This window comes from Atractosteus spatula, chromosome 6, assembly GCF_055471065.1.
Source record: "Atractosteus spatula isolate fAtrSpa1 chromosome 6, fAtrSpa1.hap1, whole genome shotgun sequence".
Taxonomy (NCBI): domain Eukaryota; kingdom Metazoa; phylum Chordata; class Actinopteri; order Semionotiformes; family Lepisosteidae; genus Atractosteus; species Atractosteus spatula.
In genome coordinates this window covers 53,447,411-53,469,056 of record NC_142711.1, presented here as the reverse complement: position 1 = coordinate 53,469,056, position 21,646 = coordinate 53,447,411, and the positions used below count along the sequence as shown (strand labels likewise).

The following is a 21,646-nucleotide window of genomic DNA, read 5'->3' as shown; positions in this document are numbered from 1 at the left end:
CCTTTTTCTGATTCATAAATAGGGTTTACTGGCTGGGTAGTTACATTATCATGATGGGAGGCAATTCTGTCTCTTTTTTCTTATTTACATGCTTTGGAAGTGGTTCATGAAATTGATGGTAAATAGCTTTTACTGCCATAAGAAATACTGAACTAATGGAATAGGCTTGTAAAGTTTTAAGCTGCTTCATTCTGTTTTCACTTGAATTGTGTATTAATCTCTGGCGTCTGTAGAGTGGGTACCAAAAACTACCTTGACTTTGAAATTACCAGCAGTTTAAGTTTAAGGTCAGGGGAAAGGGGATTGATCTTTCAACCCAATTTTAAGAGTTCAAACAGAGTCCATTTTGTTTTTGTTTACTGATCATGACCCAAAAACAAAGGCTTCATTTCAACAAACAGAACAACTTGACTTCTCTCTGGACAGAGAAATAAAGACTGAAGCTCTTTCTGAATTCTGCAATACCAGTGCTCACAAAACGTACCAGTGCTCTGTGAGATTACAGTCTGAGACAAATTTTTCTTAAGAAATTGATTGCATGTTTTTGTTGTTTTCATTGTTAGCGTTTGTGACTGAAATCTACCCAACCATTACTGATATGCCTGTTGCATTTGGCATGTTTTCCATATTATTGATCAGTTTGTTGTTGCAACATCTTCTAGACAAGGGGTCTTGGAGAGCACCTGTACAGCAGGTTTTATGGACATCCTAATCTTAAAATGTCTACAGACCTGGAACAATATGCTCAAATAAAATAGTTGGAATGATCAATTAAATAAATTACAGATCAACTGGAATCAAAATTATAATATCCTTCAGCTCTCAAGAACTAGTGCCTCATTCATTGAAGCATTACTTGTTTAATTGAACATTTAAGTGTTAAGTTTCTTTGACCTTTCAGAATTAACAGAATTGCGGTTTCCAGGGTGGAAAGCTTCTTTTCTAGACAATATGGAGAAGTAATTAGAAACCAAAAAGACAATTCTGATATTCAGTTAAAGGTGTAGAATGTGAATCAAAGCATGTTATGCTTCTTTCAAGAAACAACCCTGTGAGGTTCTTCTATCGATTCTGAGAAAATCGCCTCTTGTCTTTTGGGAAAATTGGCCCTGGTGTGAGTGTGTGTGTGTTTCTGTTTGTGTCAATGGATTGGTGCCCTGTCCACCAATTGGTCTATCCTGCCTTGTGCCCATTGGATCAGGATAGACGCTGACTCGTCCATGTCCCTGTACTGGATATAGCCATTAGAAAATGGATGCGTAGATGGATAAGTGAACTTACGTTATCCAGAACTTATTTTCTCAAATGGTCTAATTTAGTCATTTCTTCAAACTTAAGCTCCTGTTTTAAAAGGCTTGAGAAATCCTCCTGGGTTGCAACTTTTCAGGATCACTGTAGTGCACCAATGCTTCAGATCAGAAATTCCAATTATTACGCTCTTAACCTAAAGCTACAATGGGGGAAAATTTACAAATTTTCCTTTGTGTGACATTAAAGGTTTAAAGAGCTGAGTATAATGAACAGAATTGTAGGTACAAGTATTAGATTTAACTGATGAAGTCTGTTACTGAAAAAAAACATTTTTGTCCTCTGAATGCCAGACAGCAGGGGATTCTGTCTTTGTTCTATCAATCCCAAGTCTGTTAAAGAAAAAAAAAGTCTTAACCATCATATAAATTAGTATTAATAATGTTGTTTTTACCAAGAATTTCCCTTCATTTCATGTTCTATTTAGAATTAGCCTGTGGTGCTCTTCTTATTTGAAATTCTGATGAAATCCTGCTCTGTTCTGATGGGACAGGAGACAGACATTCTCTGAGACACGGGCTCAGCCCATTCGCACTGCAAGCCTGACCAGAAACAGTGGAGCTGAAGTGTCAATCTTGCATGGGGTTAAGAAAGTCTTGGTAAGCTGTTCACGATGTGTAAACAGCGCTCGGTTGCTGCCAAACCTTGGTTCCCGTGAACGGAACATGTGGCCATCGTGAGCAGGTCCACCTCCCCTTACCCTGAAATTGTTGACATCGACATATGACTATGAAATCAGTTTAATGTGTTTGAAGTGGCATAGAGAGCATTACTCTGTGCCAGATCTCATTGTGTGTGCATGCGTCTGTGACCAATAATACTCCCGTTCTGCTTCCATTATGGCAATATACAGCAATTGTCTTGTCAGAGCAACGGTGAGGGCTTATGGACAAGAATCATTGTTCCTAATCTGCAGTGGAACTGTGTGAGCCCTGGTACACAGCTAACCAACTTGCTGTCTTTACAATCCAATTTTCTGCAGAATTTTCATACACCTATCTCCTTAATAACTTGCTTCAAAATTAACGGGACTTGTTTGACATTTATTGTGCCTATTATGAATTCGCACTAGAGTGAATTGGAATTTACATCTTAATAAGACCTGCCTTACCCAACCCCTCTATATCCCACAGATCTACTGTATGGCCAAATTCTGTAGGCAATAGCACATTTTGAATACAATGAGTTGTTTTTGAACCTACTGTATAGCCTGCTATCTGATGAGATAGGGCTAGCAGTACACGTGTTTTTTAAAATACAAATCTTTGTATACAGTATGTTCCACATGGGTCGATACCAGAGAAATACAGTGTATTGAATGGTCGTTTTAAATAGGAAGATACTGATGACATAAATCAAGATGAAGTATAAAGGTGCTCAATAGTGAGCAATCTCAATGTTAAGAGCTTAAACCACAAAATCAATAGGGTCACCTTTCAAATTGGTCTCAAACACATAACGGATATTATTCATAAACCTCTCATGATATTTCTGATTATTTTCCCTCAAAATAATTCAAGGTTAAACAAAAAGCAGGAGAGCTGAAGGAACGTCATATACAGTAGGTATTCCAAATTCTTCCATTGATAAAAGTATCCCAATTGCTTACTTTATACTCGGAAGTGAAACAAGAGCGCAAGGGTAAAATTGAAAGTTTCGAGAAAATGTTCTTAGGACTCCAGGCAGTAGGCGCTGTTTTATACAGTTGCTTGAAGCTGGTTTCTGGGGATCCTTCAAGAAACAGTTATATGTCATCCTTGAATCAATAAGCTACTAGCAACCAAATGAGCACAAGGGACCAAAATAAACCTCCTCTTGCTTGTAGCTTTCATATGCTGTAAAAAACAGAGAAGTCTGCTCCCCCCCTACATCCCTGCGCTCTGTTAAAGTTATTGCATGTGCACAACATGCGAGCTCACTGAATGAACAACAGCTACTTCTTCGGGGCAGTGAGAGGTTTTATAAGCATGAATGGGTGTCTTTTGAGGATAGGTCTTCAGGCTGTCGGTCCTTTGTCTTTTTAATGTCAAGCATTTAGAAGCTGCAGACTTTCCTTCAGGCTATTTTAGGATAACAGTGATTTGCAGTGTACAGCGATTTGCTGTGGTCAGAGTCTGAAAGTTGCAAAGCATTGCTCTGTTTTTTTTTTCTGGTAGGGGAATTCAGTCTTATGCCTCCTGCAGTCCACTATTGCTTGTTGTACTTTAAACTACTCGTATAACAGCTTGTTTGATTACATATGTGTTTATAGCATTGACTGGATATATTTTATGAACAAAATAAAATAACTGCCTCCCTTTTTGCAGTCCAAGGTTTATTGCTGTTGATTGTTAATTATGGGTGGCACAGTGGTGCACTGGTTATAATTGCTGCCTCTCAGTGCTGGGGCCCTGGGTTTAACTTCAGACCTGAGTGCTGTATGGAGTTTGTATCTTCTCCTTGTGTTTGTATGCTGTTCTTCTGGGTGCTCTGGTTAACTCCGACAGTCCAAAGACATACTGGTAGGTTAATGGGTTTCGGGGAAAATTGACTCTGGTGCGAGTGTGTGCATGTCTGTGTTTGCTCTGTGATGGACTGGCATCCTATCCAGGACATACCCTGCCTTATGCCCGTTGCTTGCTAGGATAGGCTCCAGCTCCCCTGCAAACCCAAATTTGAAAAAGTGGTTAGAAAATGTGTGGATGGATCATTTCTTATCATTATTTAGAAAATACCAATCCAAAGACTAAAAGTAAACCCGAATTCACTGTTGGTGCACTTTGCAGAGTCACAACAGAGAATGCATTAGTCAGATTGCCCATGGATGGTCAAGCTTGCTCTGCAGAATCTGGACATACAGTACTCAGACATGCATTTACACACCTACTAATACAGTATAAGGGAGTGGATGTCATTAACGTAGCTCAGATGCAATGTTGCATTTAATTAAGTATGTTTATGTTTGTTTTTTTTTCTTAATTAGGGGGATTAGAACATGAATCTGATATATTTACCACATTTTTAGTTATGAAAATCTTCCATAGTACTCTAAATTGTACTCTTATTCCTGCTAACATATTCTTTAGAGGAATGTGTATTAAGATTTCTTAATGATTAATTACAAGTATCCACCTGTGATGGATAATGGAAATTTTCCAAAGACAGGTGCACTTGTAGCTGGCAAACAGAATAGTAGCAGCTAACATTCTAATTTCAAAATTATCCAAGTAGAACCTACCTTTTAAGATTTGTACCCTTAGCTCAGAACCAGAAAATGTATGAATACGAATAAGAAAAGGAAACTAAAAATGAGTGATAAATTACTATTATTTGCTGCTTTGAGAAAAATGTTCTCTCAAATGAGAATATTTTGCTGTAAAAAGTCCATGTATATTCTTTGTAATTGCTTCTATAATTGTTACATTGTAAATCACTCAATGTGAAGGTAAAATCATGGAAGAATTTGGCCAAATTGTGTAGAAGTTGGATAATTCAACACTCCATCTTAAGATACATTATGTTCCTCAGGAAATTTAATCCAGAGTTATCCATAGTTTAGGGACACAGAGTACAATGTCCAGTATCTTTACTTATGAAGATGAGTTAATATTTAAAAATAATGGCTTCATATTAGTAATGAAATGCAACTAAACAGCATAGGCAAAAAACATGAATATCATAATCCTTTGAGTTCTGCATCATTTCAAAATAAACAGTATTCTTTTAATTACAGGTTTACAGTATATTGTGTGTCTACACTCCAAGTCAGAAGAAAGTATGTGAATTGGCCTGGAATTGAAGATAATGTTATACAGATCTCTAAGGAACATAACTTACACTTGTGTTAATTCTATGAATTAATTAAGAATTTGCTAGCTGTTTCGTAAAATCCAAAATGCAAGGAAAATACATTACTTTCAGGGTAGTGCTAAAGTATACTCTGACTGATTAGCAGTTAGAAATACACAATTTAAGTGAAAACATAATTTATTGTTTAAAGTGATTTCCAGGCGCTTGAATTGATGATGATGAACACAATCTCCACTGGTAGAGCCATTGACTTCCATTCCTTCACTCATTTTATTTTTAGCCCTCACTTTAAAGGATATTTAGACTTACGCATACGTTTGCTTCATATTGCCTATTTATACTCATATGCCCCTATGTACTCATATGCTTTTATGTTGGGAGACTATGGAGACCATCCAGAAAGTGTTACATAGTTTCTCAAAGACCATTTTCTGCTAGCATATGATGAGCAGTCTGAAGCATTTCTTTGGTGGACTAGAACCTGACAAGCTGCAAGGTTATGAAAATAAAACTGGAAAATATATCAATGCTAGTCTTTTTAAATTCCCCCACTGCATGTATAGTTTTTTTTGGCACTTACAGTACGTGAAATCCGTTGGCCAGACTGTGCAGTACCACGTGCCACGTGTCACACGTACTTGTACAGGATAGTGGGACGGGACTTTGTAAGGAACAAGATATTGTTTTATCGTATTTCTAAATGCTAGAAAACATGTAGCTGCTGTATGCAAGGTATATCTTACACATAAGAGTGTCAGAACTGTGTTGTCGATTGTCAAATGCGCTACACGTAGACATCCACATACAGTGAATAATGCTGAAACTAGAGAAAATGACATTTGGAGAAAGGACGTCACAGTGCTAGAAAGGCCCAAAGCTTTCCAGAAAGCTTCAATTAAAAGCGAGCGTAGAGCATTACATGGATTTTAGTTATAACAGACTTTTAAAGCATCAAGGGATTAAAATGTCAGTAAGTCCCTTAACCACAATTGGTTTTAAGCGAGAGAGGAAACAGTCTGTCGCAAGCTGTCTTTACTATACTCGGAATTGCTCAAATATGACCAAATCACCTTCGCCTGCCGTGGACTTACAAAGAGAGGTTTCAAAAGCATATCTTCTGGGATTATTGTGAGACTTCTTTTATAACTTCAGTGTTTACCTTTATTGATGTGGTACAGTATCTTTAAATCCTTTTAACAGCAATCTGGACTGTGTATCCAAAGTATGTGATGTCTTTTGACATCATGATCTAAGCCTGTGCATTGTACCTTTGGTCATTTCCCACATTCTCTTTCATAAACAGTACTTGAGGAATCATTTTTTAAATAAAAATATACAGATAAAACAGGTTTCACTTTTGTTCCAAAGAATAACAATTATTTTAGGCATACAAATGTGAATTAAAATACAACTTGCTGTTCAGAATGTGGACATAGATTGAGCCCCATGGTTTTGCTGAAGGCAGTCTGAACAAGAGTTGTATCGGGAAACTGGGATTTCACAAGTGGGGATGCAGATTGGAGCTGAATTGGCTTCATTTGTCTAGTGTGTAGTGCATCTGATGGAGCTTCTTTTACATTCCCCCTGCTGCTCAGTATCACCCATTTCAAAGGATGCATGGGTTACATGTGCATTGACTTCATTTTCTGTATGCTAGCAGAGGGATTGTACCAGTTAGATGAGTTAATTAAGAACTCACTTAAAAATGGGCCATAAAATGGAGCAATAAAACTTCTGGATGATTCAGTTAAATTAAAAATTGAAATATACTGTAGGTGTTCATATCATGGTTCTTGAGCATTATGTCTTATAGAACCTCAATAAAAAGGTCAAATAGAAGTCCAACACTGAACTAAATCTTGCGTTTATTTTCAAATAAATATCACTAACAATGGCACTGTGTGACACTGAATATGGTCATGCACTAATATATGTAGTTTCTTAACAAACTTACTAAAACATAGCTAAAAAAAGGCCTCCGTGCCTTCACATTATACATGCCACCTGTTTTTCCCCTCACAATCTGTTTCCTCTTGGAGCCTGAACATTGCAAGAATCTTTTCATTTTTCACTCTTTTATCATTCTGGGAAATTCTGAGGCTTTTTGAATTTGATCTTTTCCCATCATAACAGCTCCTCAAAGATGTCTTTCCTGTTTCATTTCATATTAACACATACAGTATACACTGGACCTAACAGAAACTGAATCACTGATTAGGAATTTCTAAGTCTAGGACTCTAAAACAATAGGATGGTATATACTTTACCCTGTTTCTGTCTATGTTTTGATATATTTGTTGCATAGGCTTTAATTAATGAATGGCCACATTTTGTTTTTCTAGTGTAATTATGGTAATTATGGATACTTGGTCATCAAAATGTGTCTGATTTCAAACTCACCAGATCTACTGTACACTCTCTCAGATTATATGGGTATTGTAGGTTCTGAAAGGGAAGTGTGTACTCTTTTACAAGAAGCAATAGTTTCATCAAGAAAATATTACTGGGGCAAAACACTAGCCTGTTTGCTGGTGTTTTGAAACGGAATATAGACTTTTGTTTTAGCCAACGACTCACGTGTAATTTTCCTGTCTTATAATTTTTTTTAAGATTTGAAGCTGAACACATTATTTTAATTGTGAAGATGGAGGCACGGTATTTAGCATGACTGCCTCACAGCACTGGGACCCTGGATTCAATTCTGGACCTGGGCTGCTATCTATGTGAAATTTGTATGTTCTCCACTTGTTAGTTTCGGTTTCGCCCCACAGTCCAAAGTTAGGGTAACAGGAGGTTAGGTTCTGGGAAAACTGGCCTTGGTGTGGGTGTGTGTATGTGTATGTGTGGGTGTGTGTATGTTTGTGTCTGTATGAGCCCAATGATGGATTGGCATCCAGTCCTGCCTTGTGCCCACTGCTTGCTGGGATAGGCATTGTCTCCCCAGCTACTCTATATTGGATAAAGCAGTTGTACATTCGTGTGTTTTGTAACATATTTCTTAGTTTCTGAGCTGTTTGAAATTAATTACAAGCCACTATAAAGCCCTTCTCCTGGTGGTGTTCTATAGATCATTCGTGTGTCTTTGATCGATCCCATGTTTCTGCGACGCCTCCATAATGGGCATACACCAGAGCTGCTGTTGTCAACACGTACTTCCAGTGTTTCAGCAAATCAACTAGGTCAGCACAACAGAAAGGTTGCAAGCAAGAACAAGCAGCTAAGACTATCGTTCGTCTTTAGTTGCTTCGCAGAATCAATACTAATCGATCTGTACAACACTAACCCATAATCAAAGCATATGTGACATGCACTAAATCGACGATTCTATGTTCAGTAAATTCTGAAATAAAATAAAAAATGGGAAAGAGTGTCAAGAGTAAACCCTGTATCCATCTTAAAAAATCATGTATCACTGTTCAGAGCTGAGATATTCAGTCTGAACATGGCAAGCACTCAGCTATTGACTCAGCTCTCTGGTCCCCAAAGACCTGTTTTTCATCTGACCTTATACTCCGTTCTTATATTAAAAAAATTATCGCTGCCCTTAAAGGGTGCATTCCGTTTTATTGAGCGCACAAGGAATGTTGTGTTGTAAAGTTTCGACATTAGATAGATATATATCTGAACTATTTTTATTGTTTTTGTTCACATTGAGTTGAATGAGCAGCTGGTTTCTGTAGTTATACTGTATATGTGAACCTGCCTGAGCAGCTGAAGACGCCTAGCTTTTTTTTTTGACACCTGGAATTTTCTGCCATTGCCAGAAATAAACATTTAAAGAGAAAGAAAGTAAACTAAGTCTAGTCTTCCCTTGGAGGTCTAATACATGGTTCTGTGTTATTCATTAGCATGGGTACCAGGCCATGATGATATTTGCACTATGTTGGCAAGACCCTGATTCCCACTGGTTAACATAAGTCACAGCACAGAATGAATATGTATCACAGGCTGCATCTGTTAGTTCACAGACACATCTTTCATCATGGTCCATGTGGCCACGGGCTGGTGCCCCCCGAATGTGTTAAGGGGAAGCACATGTTTGTTTGATTCATTAAGTGGAGGACTGACTCTGTGACAGATGTCAGCGTGAATGCAGTAGACATTAAGATATAATTCCATTTTGAAGCACTGCAAGTGATTAGTTCATTGTAAAGCCGAAGGAAATAGACAATGGTACCTCAATGGTAATACACAAGCCAAAACACAGTGGAAACTGACTAAACTAGAAATTCATAGACTTGGCATGACATTTTGACATTGTAAAAGAATACTCAAAATACTCAGAATTTCTCTGAGCTCCCCACCGCCAATAAGAACAGCCCCAGTTTTTTTTTTCCAGTATTGACAGATTACTATCACCTTAGAGGGCTCTTATGTTCATCTGATGCTCAGTGTCAGGATGTATTGGATCCTGATTTCACAGGATCCTTGTATAGTAGCTGTTACAGGAACATGCAGTGCTTTGCCATTCTGCTTTTTGTTGCTTTAAGTCTTACAGTCATTACACATTGAAGTAGCAATTAATATTGCATAATTATTCCAACCCCTTGCTGTGGAAAACCTAAATACTTTTAGGCACACAAATTTACCTTAATAAGCCACGCAATAAATTAAAAAATCACTTTTCAGCAGGTACAAAATGATACAAAGCTCAAGGTCAAAACTAAATTGGCTTGAGAACAAGTGAATGGCCTTTAGTGTCATAGTCAAAGTCCTGACGTGAATATTATTAAGAATCTGTGAAGAAACCCGAAAGCTGCTGTCATACGCGGTCCCCAAGCAACTTGAGAGAAGCAAAGCAGATCTGACAAGAAAGATAAGCAAAAATCACACCACGCTGGTGTGCAACGTTGGTAGAGACTTATCTAAAAAGATTTACGGCTGTAATTGCTACCGAAGGCGCTTCCATCAAATATTGAGTTTGTTGGTCCTATGCAATCACATTGAGCGATGGATTTTTACCAGTTGCCAGTTTACCAGTTTCTCCAGTCCACCCAGTTGTGGAAGTGAGGACCATCATTGCTGGGGTGAAACCCTTGTGATGGACAGGTGCCCCATCCAGGAGAGGGCATCACAGTTTATTCTAATCCGTTTCACCACAGAAACTACGATGGGCTCTGGCTGCTGTGGTTCTGGTAGGGACTTAACCTTCTTATTCTTTTGAATGTCCAGTGCTATACCTACATGTAATGTATTGCTGTTGCACATTTTTGACAAACAAAAGTAAGTTTTGTAAAACGTTTCTTTCATTGAATTATGCAAATACATAATTAGTAATTAAACACATCTAATGTGCCTCTTTACAATCTAATATTAAGCACTGGCTCCATTAAACTGCATACTTTGTTGTGTTAAAAATAAAAACGTTTTCTGAGAAAAATCTTTAATGTGGTAAAAGCGTTACACTTGTTAATCCATGTTTGAAACTATGCTGATAAGATCATATTCTTCCTTGTTTTCTTCAAAAAATTGTAACAAATTAATGAATGAATCCCCATAAAGATCAATATTTCCTTGGTAATTTGATTTCTCAAACAGCAGGATAATTAAAAATGCATTTCTGTGTTTCAAAGTGCATCGATTGTTGCAGTGAGCCATTGCTCACTTCAAAATTGCCATTAACCTTGGCTAATGAAGTGCCATAATTGAAAATGACCTAAATACTTACAGTACATCTACCAGGACAACTGCAAGTTCCTGCTGATAAATGAAAAGCTGCCACCTGAATTCATGCTGGGCAAAAAACAGCAGCCATCACTTCAGCTCTTAATTGAAAGAAAGAGATCAAAGTCCTCCACTGCAACAAAATCCGTATTTGTAACAAATACGGGATTTCTAAGAAACAGAAAACATGGTATACACCTGTTGCAGTGTTTGCTAATTCTAATTACTCACTACAACTCACCTCTTCAATCTCACTCTTTATGAAGCACCAGACCTTAACTAATAATCACTAATTTCCTACCTGGTCCTGTTTGACCAGAGGTGACTCTTGGTAACAGACATCCTTGACGCAGCATCAGCTGGGTTTGCTATTTTCTCTCTCTTACCAACCATCTGTTTGCTCTGAGAGTACTTGGGACTCACCCTGTGACATCTAGATGCCTCTCTCTCTTATACCTGTTGTAGGAGATATGTTGCTGCCTTTCCAGGTGATGCCCCAGTCCTTCAAGTGCTAACAGCTCCAGTAGGCCCAGGTTCAGCAGGACAGCCCTAGTTTCTTGGCCCCATACTTCATCCCTATTGGGGCCGGCAAACGAAGTACTGTACCACTAGCCCACCTGTCTAGTATCCATGATGCCCTTCAGTTCCACATGCATGTAAGCCATCCCAATCTATTACTGAAAGCTGTCCTCTTCTGGAGCCTCGAAGGTATACATTAACAGATAAGGCAATTGATACATTACAGAAACTGGGGTCTAGCATTCGCTTTGTTATTTATTGCTTTTTGAATACAGATCAGTTCTGCTATATTGCAATAGCTGTGTTCCCAAAGAACCCCAGTGTCGTGGAAAACTTATGTTATAATAACCATCGATTCCATTGGGAATGAAGGGCTTAGGTGGAATTGAGATAAGAAAGAAATCATCATGATTGAAGATTTTTTAAACACTTTTCAGTATAACTCTTGGTTCTTATGTGATCATTTATTAATTGCTCATGGCCATGAAAACATTGAAAAGAAGTGCATGAGACAGATACAGATACTGTATGTGTCAGCCTTTGTTGTTAGGCAACAGGAAAGGTAACAGAGTGAGTGATAAAGATGAAAATTGAAAACCTTTTTAATTCAGTTTTTTTTTTAAATGTGCAGAAATATTTCCAAAATGGAATTTTACATTGAGGTTCGATTCTGGGTGGAATAGGAACTGTTCATTCCTACACGTACTGTATGACTGACTAGTTTGGAAATTGTCCGAGGTTAAAACCAGTCACACTCATGTTGTAAAGAGCAGTGGTAGTAATAAATTCATCGCGTTATATCCACTTTTGTGTTTTAGAAAAATGGACTTTTTTAACTTTTTTTTTAAATGTGCAGAAATATTTCCAAAATGGAATTTTACATTGAGGTTCGATTCTGGGTGGAATAGGAACTGTTCATTCCTACACGTACTGTATGACTGACTAGTTTGGAAATTGTCCGAGGTTAAAACCAGTCACACTCATGTTGTAAAGAGCAGTGGTAGTAATAAATTTATCGCGTTATATCCACTTTTGTGTTTTAGAAAAACGGACTTTTTTAACTGCAATAGTTTCAGCCTGCCCTTCTAGTTCGCAGTACCGTTTTTGATTGCATACAGGAGCTGGTACTTATGCGTGCCACTTGCTGTCACACACTCTTTCAGTCTCACACGGGTGTGCTAGGTTGATTGGTACAAATCTATCTGAGTGGTTTGCAGGCTGGCAGCCGGCGCTGCTACGAAAGATAATAGCTGAGGACCCAGAGCAGAAAGCAATCCAGAGACGGAGGTCGTGGCCAGGCTAGGGTCAGAGAGGTAGAGTCCAGCGGGCGGTAGTTAGAGGGCTGAGACAGACTCGTGCACTGAGGAAACAGGTGGGGTTCAGGCCAGAGAGTTCTACAGGGCGCAGTCCAGGAGATGGGAATCAGAGTCGATAACAAAACTGGGTCGTAAGCCAAGAAGGAGAGGAAAAAACACAGAGAGAACTCAGGGGGAAGAAGAGGCTCTGATGAGTGTAAACCCAATACTGAGCAAGGAGATGAGTGTGAGGTACTGTAGGTGAAAGGAGCCAGGAGGAGGGGGTGTGTCCGACTGCTGAACTGTAACTGCACTGGAATGCAGAGAGTGTCGGGTCCTCATTTGGCGAGGCTCAACACTCATTGTTAGACGCATAACCGGTGCTGTTGATAGTGGAACATACCGAGCCACAAACCCAAACTAAGTCCACAGGAGTCTGCCTGTGGGACTCCCCAGAAGAGGGAAAAGTAAAGAGAGGTTACAATCAAGCCAGACCAAACAGTCACAACTGCTTCTACGTCTGGTCAAGCTAAACCCCTTTTTTCTCCCCCTTGCCTTCCCAGCATCCCTCCTGCTCCTTCTGTCCACTGTCCCTCCTCAATATGACACATTTCCAATCCGTGATGTTCTCTCATCTCAATCCCTGCCATATTCCCCTTCTCCCTCCACACTTCGTCTTCGTCTGCCCGCCCTCCGCTGATCATTTGCACTATTTTACTCTGACCATACCAATCAACTTGAAAACTGGCAGTGCTGAAGTTTCATACTGAAGGCTTGATAACTGACACTAGCAATAATTCCAAAATGGCGCTGCTGCATTACAGGACTACAATTGTTAATGTTATTTCACAACGTGTCTGTTGGTGTTTGGTGCTTTTCACTTTACTGAAGACACAGATAATTGCTTTACAGTATGTTCTTTCTTTGCTACTAATATGTTTTCCATAACAACATACTGTAGATACCGAGTTCCTTTGCTGTAGTAAGTGACTCTGGAACATTAATGACATTGGAAATTGCTTGGGATTATTCAGAACTGTTTTTCTGGTTTTCAGCTTTAGATTCAACCTTTTATTATTGCTAATTTATTACATACAGATTTTAGTATCATTTATTCAGATTTTGTTGGAGTAATTTGGGTAAAATATATATATTAGGAACAACTGGGAGTGTGACCTCCAGCAAATGCTGGCCACCACACTGTGAGGCCATGCAAAAATTGGTTTAGACCGAGACTGTGGTGACTGCCTGGGCCAACCAATTGATTGACCAGTGAGAAGGTGAACATCTTCAGAGCGATGAAATTGTCCGACACAGGCAGTCACCACACTGTGCATTAATAAAACCAGCTTGAACAGGTTTACCTGCGGTGTGCAGCTACAGTACATGCCGTTACAGGAAAGGAAGTGTTTGCAATGTTTATCTCATGAAAAAGTTAATAGATTTGCAATAACCATGTTCCCAACAAAACACCTCTTTTTTCTTTTTCAGTAACCTATCCTTACTAAACATATTCTGAAATACTTTGATGTTAGGCATCCTATAATATGTTATTCTACTACTAATAATGCAATAATATTTATGTGTGTAATTCTTCTTCATTATGCAAATAAAAATAAAAGTAAGGGGACCTTTTGAAAAGCAAAAATAGCCATTAGGATACATCTGTATATATAGTATATTATGTATATATATACTGCACTTGATGTGAAGATGGGAATATATAAAAATACCAAGGCTCAAAAGAAACATATAGTATCACTTTATATATGTGTGTATTTAGTATAATGAAATATATAGATTATGGAAATTGATTAAATGTTTTTAGCATTGTTTAATTGTGGAGCCACCAGTGACTGTGATACACTTGAGTGACTGAATGAAAAAGTAACCTCATTAGTGAGAGGGTAGAGGTGAGAAGGTGATTTCACGTATTGAATGTCAAGCATGGTGTAAATCCAGAAAGAGAAGCACAAGAACTAGTGTGCCCTGCTAGCTCAAGAGTACAATGCCTATTTGTCATAGGTGTTATGGAGGATGGTTCATAGGCACTGATTTCTAACATGGCTAGACCATCACTGATAAAGTCACTTCCAGTCCATGATCTGGATGACCACAAGTCATAACACCTTGATGGGCCAGTACGAGCATGACGAGCTTTCAGGAGTGTCTAGTAGCTACAGTACTACTACAGCACTGCTCACTCATGTGAGCCCTCCTTGTGGGCTCAGACTGATATAAGACTATTCCAGCAGGACAACACATACCTTCATGTTGCTCGTATAACATTAGCTTTCCTGCAAGATAAGAATGTGACAGGTATGCTGTGGATGCCCTCTGCACCAGACTTGAACCATGATGAACTTTTGTGGAATAAGGTGGGTGAATGTGTAGTATGTTGGGCTCAGAGGCCAGTGCACAGGCTCAAGTCCAGATATGTACAGTGCTTTCAACAGTGGTCACTCTTGCGACCAGCCTGTGATTTTCACTGTAGACCCCCAGCTGAACAACCCTGTTACACATCAAATATTTGAACAATATGTAAATAAAGAATTTACCTGTGCCATGTCTGTTCACTTAAATCAATACACCTGCTACAAAAAAAATTATATAATTTACCTAATAATAACAACAAATGATAACTGTGAATTTGCTGCAGTTAAAAGTGATTCATTTCTTTTGATGCGCATATAAATGGAATTTTAATTATATATCGCATGCAAGGTATATTATGCATCATTTTTATTTTTTATTTTGAATGCCATTTTGTCATCACTACTGTCATGAAATAAATTGCTTGTCTTTCTTCTCCATAAAAGAAGGAAAGCTTAAAAGCTTCTTGAATACTGAAAAATCTCAATCCCTGTTTTAATAGCAAAGCAAAGATTCCAAGATGCTGCGGTTTACTGCCTGGAGACAGTACCTACTGTACATACCTCACAATTATCAATCTTTCCATAGTTATCACAGTGTGTCGTTTTGAGCTTTTTAAAATAAAGGCTTTCAGAAAATACTAGATGACTATTTATATAGATTTTATATACTATTTATAGAAATTTTATATAGGTATTAGTCTGTTAGTGAAGGGTCTATAGTACAAAATCATTCTTTTAAACCCATAAAAAATGAAGAAATTTGTAAATATTCCTTTTATTGCCAGGGAATGTCAGCTGATATGAAGCTTCTAGAATCTAGAGTAACACTAATAGTTACTGTGTGTAATGTATAGTATACTTTAGCTATTATGGTTATTCAGATGAGAATACTACATAAAAGTTATGTGTCATCTGACATTTAGGAATATTCTTTATTTTCCTAAACTGCAAGGTTTGTTCAATTCCTGAAGATTATACCAAAGACAGCAGATGCGTTAGAAACTTAATTAACTTTTTCAAAGCAGCATGCCTGGTGACTTCCAAAGCACAATGTTGGACAAATGTACTTGTTTTAAAACTTGAACAATTCCATAAAATGTCCTGAAGGCCTAAATCTACTGTATAGTTCAATTGTTTATTGAATAAAAACTTTTAAAAGGGGAAATAATTTCATTAAAAAATCTCCCATTATTTTGCAGGATGAATCCATCAAAAGAAATAAATTGTACAGGGCTGTAGCAGACCTTGCCTGTCAATTGTGGACAAAACGGATCACCAGTGAACAAAATGACCTTTCCAAATTTGACTGTCTCTGCAAACTACAGCTCAGGAGAAGAAAACATCTACAGACCCTTTTCTGTATTCAGTGTCCTGATATTGACGTTGTTGGCAATGCTTGTGATAGCGACCTTCGTGTGGAATGTGCTGGTTCTCGTGACCATTCTCAGGGTAAGAACCTTCCACCGTGTGCCCCACAACCTTGTTGCTTCGATGGCCATCTCCGATGTCATGGTAGCAGCACTTGTGATGCCTCTCAGTTTGGTTCACGAGCTGAATGGTAGGCAGTGGAAACTTGGGAGGATCCTCTGCCATGTGTGGATTTCTTTCGATGTCCTCTGCTGTACAGCAAGCATCTGGAATGTTACAGCTATTGCTTTGGACCGGTACTGGTCTATCACAAGACATTTAGAATACACTCTGAAGACAAGGAAGAGGATCTCCAACATCATGATCCTCCTGACCTGGGTTCTGTCGGCAGTGATTTCACTCTCTCCTCTCTTTGGCTGGGGAGAGACCTACTCAGAAGAGCAAAAGGAATGTCAAGTCAGCCAAGAGCCCTCTTACACCATCTTCTCGACCTTTGGAGCCTTCTATCTGCCCCTTTGTGTGGTCCTGTTCGTTTATTGGAAGATTTATAAAGCCGCCAAATTTCGCATTGGGTCCCGGAAAACAAATACCATTACGCCGATGGCTGAAGTTGTGGAGGTATGGATGATGGCTGTTAATCTGCTTTTCTTAAAGAGAACATTTCTGTATTCCCTCAAAAAAAAATGAGAGAAAACATATTGTACTTTCTTTGAAGTGCTTTTGCATCTATATATAGAAATAAAGGGTGGAAATTAGGTCTGTCAGTCACCTCTGAGAAAACAATCTCTAGAACTTTTCCCTGCAGATTTAATTGATACTTACAGAGTGCACTGATGGAACCAAAAGTATTTCAAAAAGTGGTCAAAAACTGCCACTTACAAACAATGGTTACAGAAATATTCTTTCCCTAAGGTGACCAAAACACTCTGTAACCACCAAACAAGCAGAAACTCAATTCGGCCACAAAATTCAGACTTTATCCCATCTGCTTACTGTAAATTCCATATATAAAGTATTCGGTTTGGAAACTGTGATTGAAGAGAACAAATTTTTGCTTTACTGAAATTTACAAGTTGTTTTTTTATACGACTTCAACAAAGAAAAGAGGGATACAGACCTGTAGGACTTTGGATTTCAATGAGTGGATGTGGACTAGCATGAGTCCAATATTGATAGACAGTACCGTGTATTCCTACACATGAATGCATGTATAGCACAGTATTAGAAAAGTTCATGGATATGTAATTGTTTATTAATAACAATAACTTTTATTTATAAAGCGCCTTTCTGAACCCAGAGACACTGTACGTCTTGAATAAAGAAAAAGACAAAAAAGGACAAAATAAAGCCGAAAAATAAAAATAATAAAGGGCATAGAGGTTTTTACGGATGTACGGCACTCAGATGCAAAAATTGGTAAAAAGGAAAATTTTGCGTTTTCAGTATTTTATACATAAAATACCAGTTATATACTGTACTAGTTAAATACTTTGTTCTTCCTTATTTTTAAACCAGGTGGAAGAATATGCTTTTAGAACTCTAGGTCCATGTTGCATACATTGAGCATCCAAGCTTTTCAAAAACTGGCAATTTCAGAATAAAATGAAAAATCACTTTTTAAATGAAAGCCTCTATTATAGAAACAATATTAAACCTGACAGTCATCTTTACAGTTGTATCACGTATGAAATACCACCTTTACGGGTTTTCTTTTTCATTTAAATTCCTGTGGAATTACAAATAATATTGCAATATATTTGATGACATTTAAATTTATTCTTTACTCTTTTAACTGAAGTGCCAGAAATCACTTATAAAACGGTACCATACTAAATTTAAAAAATAAAGATTAATAAAATTAATGTATTAAATTCGAAAAACAACCCTAATCATTGCAATTCAAATACAAATTAAGTTTCACATCTTGTTGGAACAGATTACCCCTGCTGTTTCTTCTGGTTAAAGTCTTTCCTTGTCCCTGAATATAATGCTCTTAATTTACACTAGATAAAATATGTCAGTCCAGGCAAGCATTATTGTTTGTATTTTGTTTGATAGAGATGAAAGCATAATTCAATGCATTTTTTCACACTTTAGAAGGTGTAATACAACAGTAAAGAAACAGCATTTAGTGAAAGTGCAGAGTAAAGAATCTGAGAAAAACTATTTAGAGTAACACATACAGTATAGTTATGAATAAACTTCACTAATATTTTATTTACCATTTTGCTTAGAAATTAAACATTGTGATGGGTCAACTGTTTTGAAATACAGTTAACAGCTTCTAAAAGTTGTCCCTTCATTGGAAAAATAACAAAACTGCTCAGTACGACTGTAAACTCTATGGCTTCACACAACTGATAAAGCATTAAAACTCTTTTTTTTGTTTATTCCAGTGAAAAAAATAATTAATTGAAATAAAAAATCAGATTTCTGGTTCGATCTGCCATACTGTAAGTCACTGAACCAATAAATTAGGACTGAGAGAGGCAGGGCCTGGAGAGATTCATTCCTGTAAAATATCAAATATTTGCTAAATACCTAGAACAAATGGTGAATTCAAATATCCTTGTTTGCTACAGGAAAATCATTACAACACAGTCAATAAACTACTACAGAACATGTAATAAAATGTAAAAAACATTTTCAAAGACTATGAAAAATGTACAGTAAATAAAATATAATGTTAAAATTCTGTCAAAATATAATTCCAGCTGTACTAGGATGTGTGATCAAAGAATTAAGCTAATAAACAGAAGCAATCTTGTCCAATGTTATCATAGTGCAGTGTTCCTCACACACTTGAGAATGGAAAAGATAGAAAGCTTTTGGATTTCTACCTATCTCAGAAGATAAATTCACCCATCTGTAAAGCTCGGGGTATGAAGTGATAGTGCTGCCAGTTAAACCTGAAACTATGGAATGTGGGAAACCTGGAGATGCTTGAACCTCTCTTGGAAGACTGATATTATGGTTGCATAAATATTTTAATGTGACATCACATTTCAGTGTTTTTAATGTGATTCAACTGGACAAGAAGTGTTGCCTGATTTCAGACTGAGTTCATATAGAAATAATATGGTGTCACAACTTCCAAAGTTACGTCCATCCATTTCCAGTCCACTAATTCGGGAAAAGTTCAGGGTATTCCAGAATTAGTCACGTTATTTAATTTAAACAATGTAAACCAGTCTTCAACAACCTTTTAATATTAATGGGGTTACAGGAACTGATGTTGGCTTTCTCATCTTTTTCAAAATTCGAACTCAATACAAGAGACTGGAAAAATAAAAAGTGGGGACATATACAGATATAATGGGAAATATGTCAACCCTTGATCACTGAATAACAAATACTTTTTAAGTTTGAAAGGTGTTGCCTTGCTTACAGCGCTTAACCCCATGTTTCTACTGCAGGAATACTTGACTAAAATCAGTTTTGACACTGACAAATCTCCTGTCGTGGAAGGAAGTAAAATCCACTCTGTGCCTTTTCATTTTCTGTGCAGCCTTTTGGTGAGAGAAATCAAAGCTCAGAAATCGCCTTTACTCAGCGTGTTTATTTAATGTATCCGTAGGTAAAAGAGGCTTCCCATCAACCACAGATGGTGTTCACAGTTCGCCACGCAACAGTTACTTTCCAGACCGAAGGCGATACTTGGAGAGAACAGAAGGAAAAGAAAGCTGCCCTGATGGTTGGCATTCTTATTGGCGTCTTTGTTCTTTGCTGGATTCCTTTCTTCATCACAGAGCTCATTAACCCTCTCTGCTCTTGTGACATCCCTCCCATCTGGAAAAGCATTTTCCTGTGGCTCGGCTACTCCAACTCCTTTTTTAATCCGCTTATATACACAGCTTTCAACAAAAACTACAACAATGCCTTTAGAAATCTCTTCTCTCGACAGCGCTAGGAGCTCCAGACTTTCTGCATTTCTAGTGTAAGGATCTTAATAACTAGCACTGTTATTGTGAAATGTAATGATCTGCATTTCCTTGGAATGTTATGGCCAAATGATTTACTGTATTGTCTCCCTCTGTCAGTGTAAAGTGTATCTGCGGCCCATTAGGGTCATTAGGTTACTGTTTGTACTGAAGCACAAAGAAAACACAACACTCAGGTAGTAATAGGTAGTCAAATATTTAAAAAATAGATTTCAAAATAATAAACTGAATAAAAATACAAAGAAATATAATTGTTCAGTATGAAATTTGACACAGTCAAAATTAAAATCTTTAAAAAAATAAAAAATAACTGCATGTATGACCTCATTGAGCATTAAGCAATCTTAGAAGCACTGATGCATAGAGTTTATAAGCTTCTAGGCAGACTAATGTGGGATGTTCTACCTCTCAGCCAGATGGCGAAGGCTGGCTGTTCATAGTTGTCTCTTCTTGTTGGTATTTTAAAAATTGTCCACAGCAAGACATTTACATTGACATTCTACTATAATCCTAGCGCTGTTCTGCTGGAATATGGACCCACCCATACAGCCTTTCAGGAATGGAAAGCTTCAGAACTTACAGTATTTGATGTATTTTCTGAGCAGTAACATGACTCTCATTCCATACCGAGTGTTGTCTTGTGTTGAAGGAGATTCCTCTTCACTGCATCACACTTCCCAGTTGATTTTAATGATGCCAGAGTCAGACGAGAGCTCATCACAATATCTCCACAAATATCCAATATCTCCAAAAAAAAATCTTTTTTATTCTTGAGGTCTTGTCAAAAATAAAACAGCGTACCTCAGTGAATGAGGTAATTCAGCATTCCTTCTGCCACCACCTCAGGTTCACAGGAGTGACTGATTTAATGTCTTAGATATGAGCATTACTGCTAAAAGGCCTCAGAATGTGCAGATCTCTTTTCTGCTGAGTCAGGGGTTATTTCGTCCTGCAGTTTCCCATGCTGTAATCACTTTGAAGGCAATCATGCAAGTGGACATGACCTGTCCCTCACAGTCCAAAGTGAGAGGTCTACTAAATGTTGAAAAGAGACATCTTATTTTGTCCAAGACAGATTTTTTCTGAATTGAAATTTGTACACATCCTAAAATCCCTGTACATTTTGGAGATTTAAACTCCACACACTGAGTACCTGGTAGTTTGATGAAATCACATGACTTGAGGTCAGGATTTTGTTAGCCTTCGGAACACTACAACTCAAATAATCAAGAATCTTCACTAAAGCCTGTTTACAATGTACTGTAAATAGCATTATATCTGCACCCAATGAGCTATTGATGTGCTTTATAAAACTGGATTGTTGTGTTTTTATTGTGCGTCGGTATAGAAATATCACAATTATTATTATTATTATTATTATTATTAT

The 21,646-nt window shown here is 37.6% G+C and overlaps 1 protein-coding gene across 1 annotated transcript; it reads left to right on the top strand.

The window, feature by feature from the left end:
• Positions 1-16,147: 16,147 nt before the first annotated feature.
• LOC148833047 (5-hydroxytryptamine receptor 5A-like) lies at positions 16,148-21,017 on the top strand. The gene is made up of 2 exons (XM_088919129.1): positions 16,148-16,936; positions 19,896-21,017. Exons 1-2 carry the CDS (start codon positions 16,238-16,240, stop codon positions 20,226-20,228), a joined length of 1,032 nt encoding a protein of 343 aa, XP_088775255.1. The 5' UTR covers positions 16,148-16,237; the 3' UTR covers positions 20,229-21,017.
• The last annotated feature ends 629 nt before the right edge of the window (positions 21,018-21,646 follow it).

Coding starts and splice junctions, on each gene's coding strand:
- LOC148833047 (XM_088919129.1), top strand. CDS start 16,238: ATGACCTTTCCAAATTTGACTGTCTCTGCAAACTACAGCTCAGGAGAA. Junction 16,937..19,895: donor CGATGGCTGAAGTTGTGGAG/GTATGGATGATG, acceptor ATGTATCCGTAG/GTAAAAGAGGCTTCCCATCA.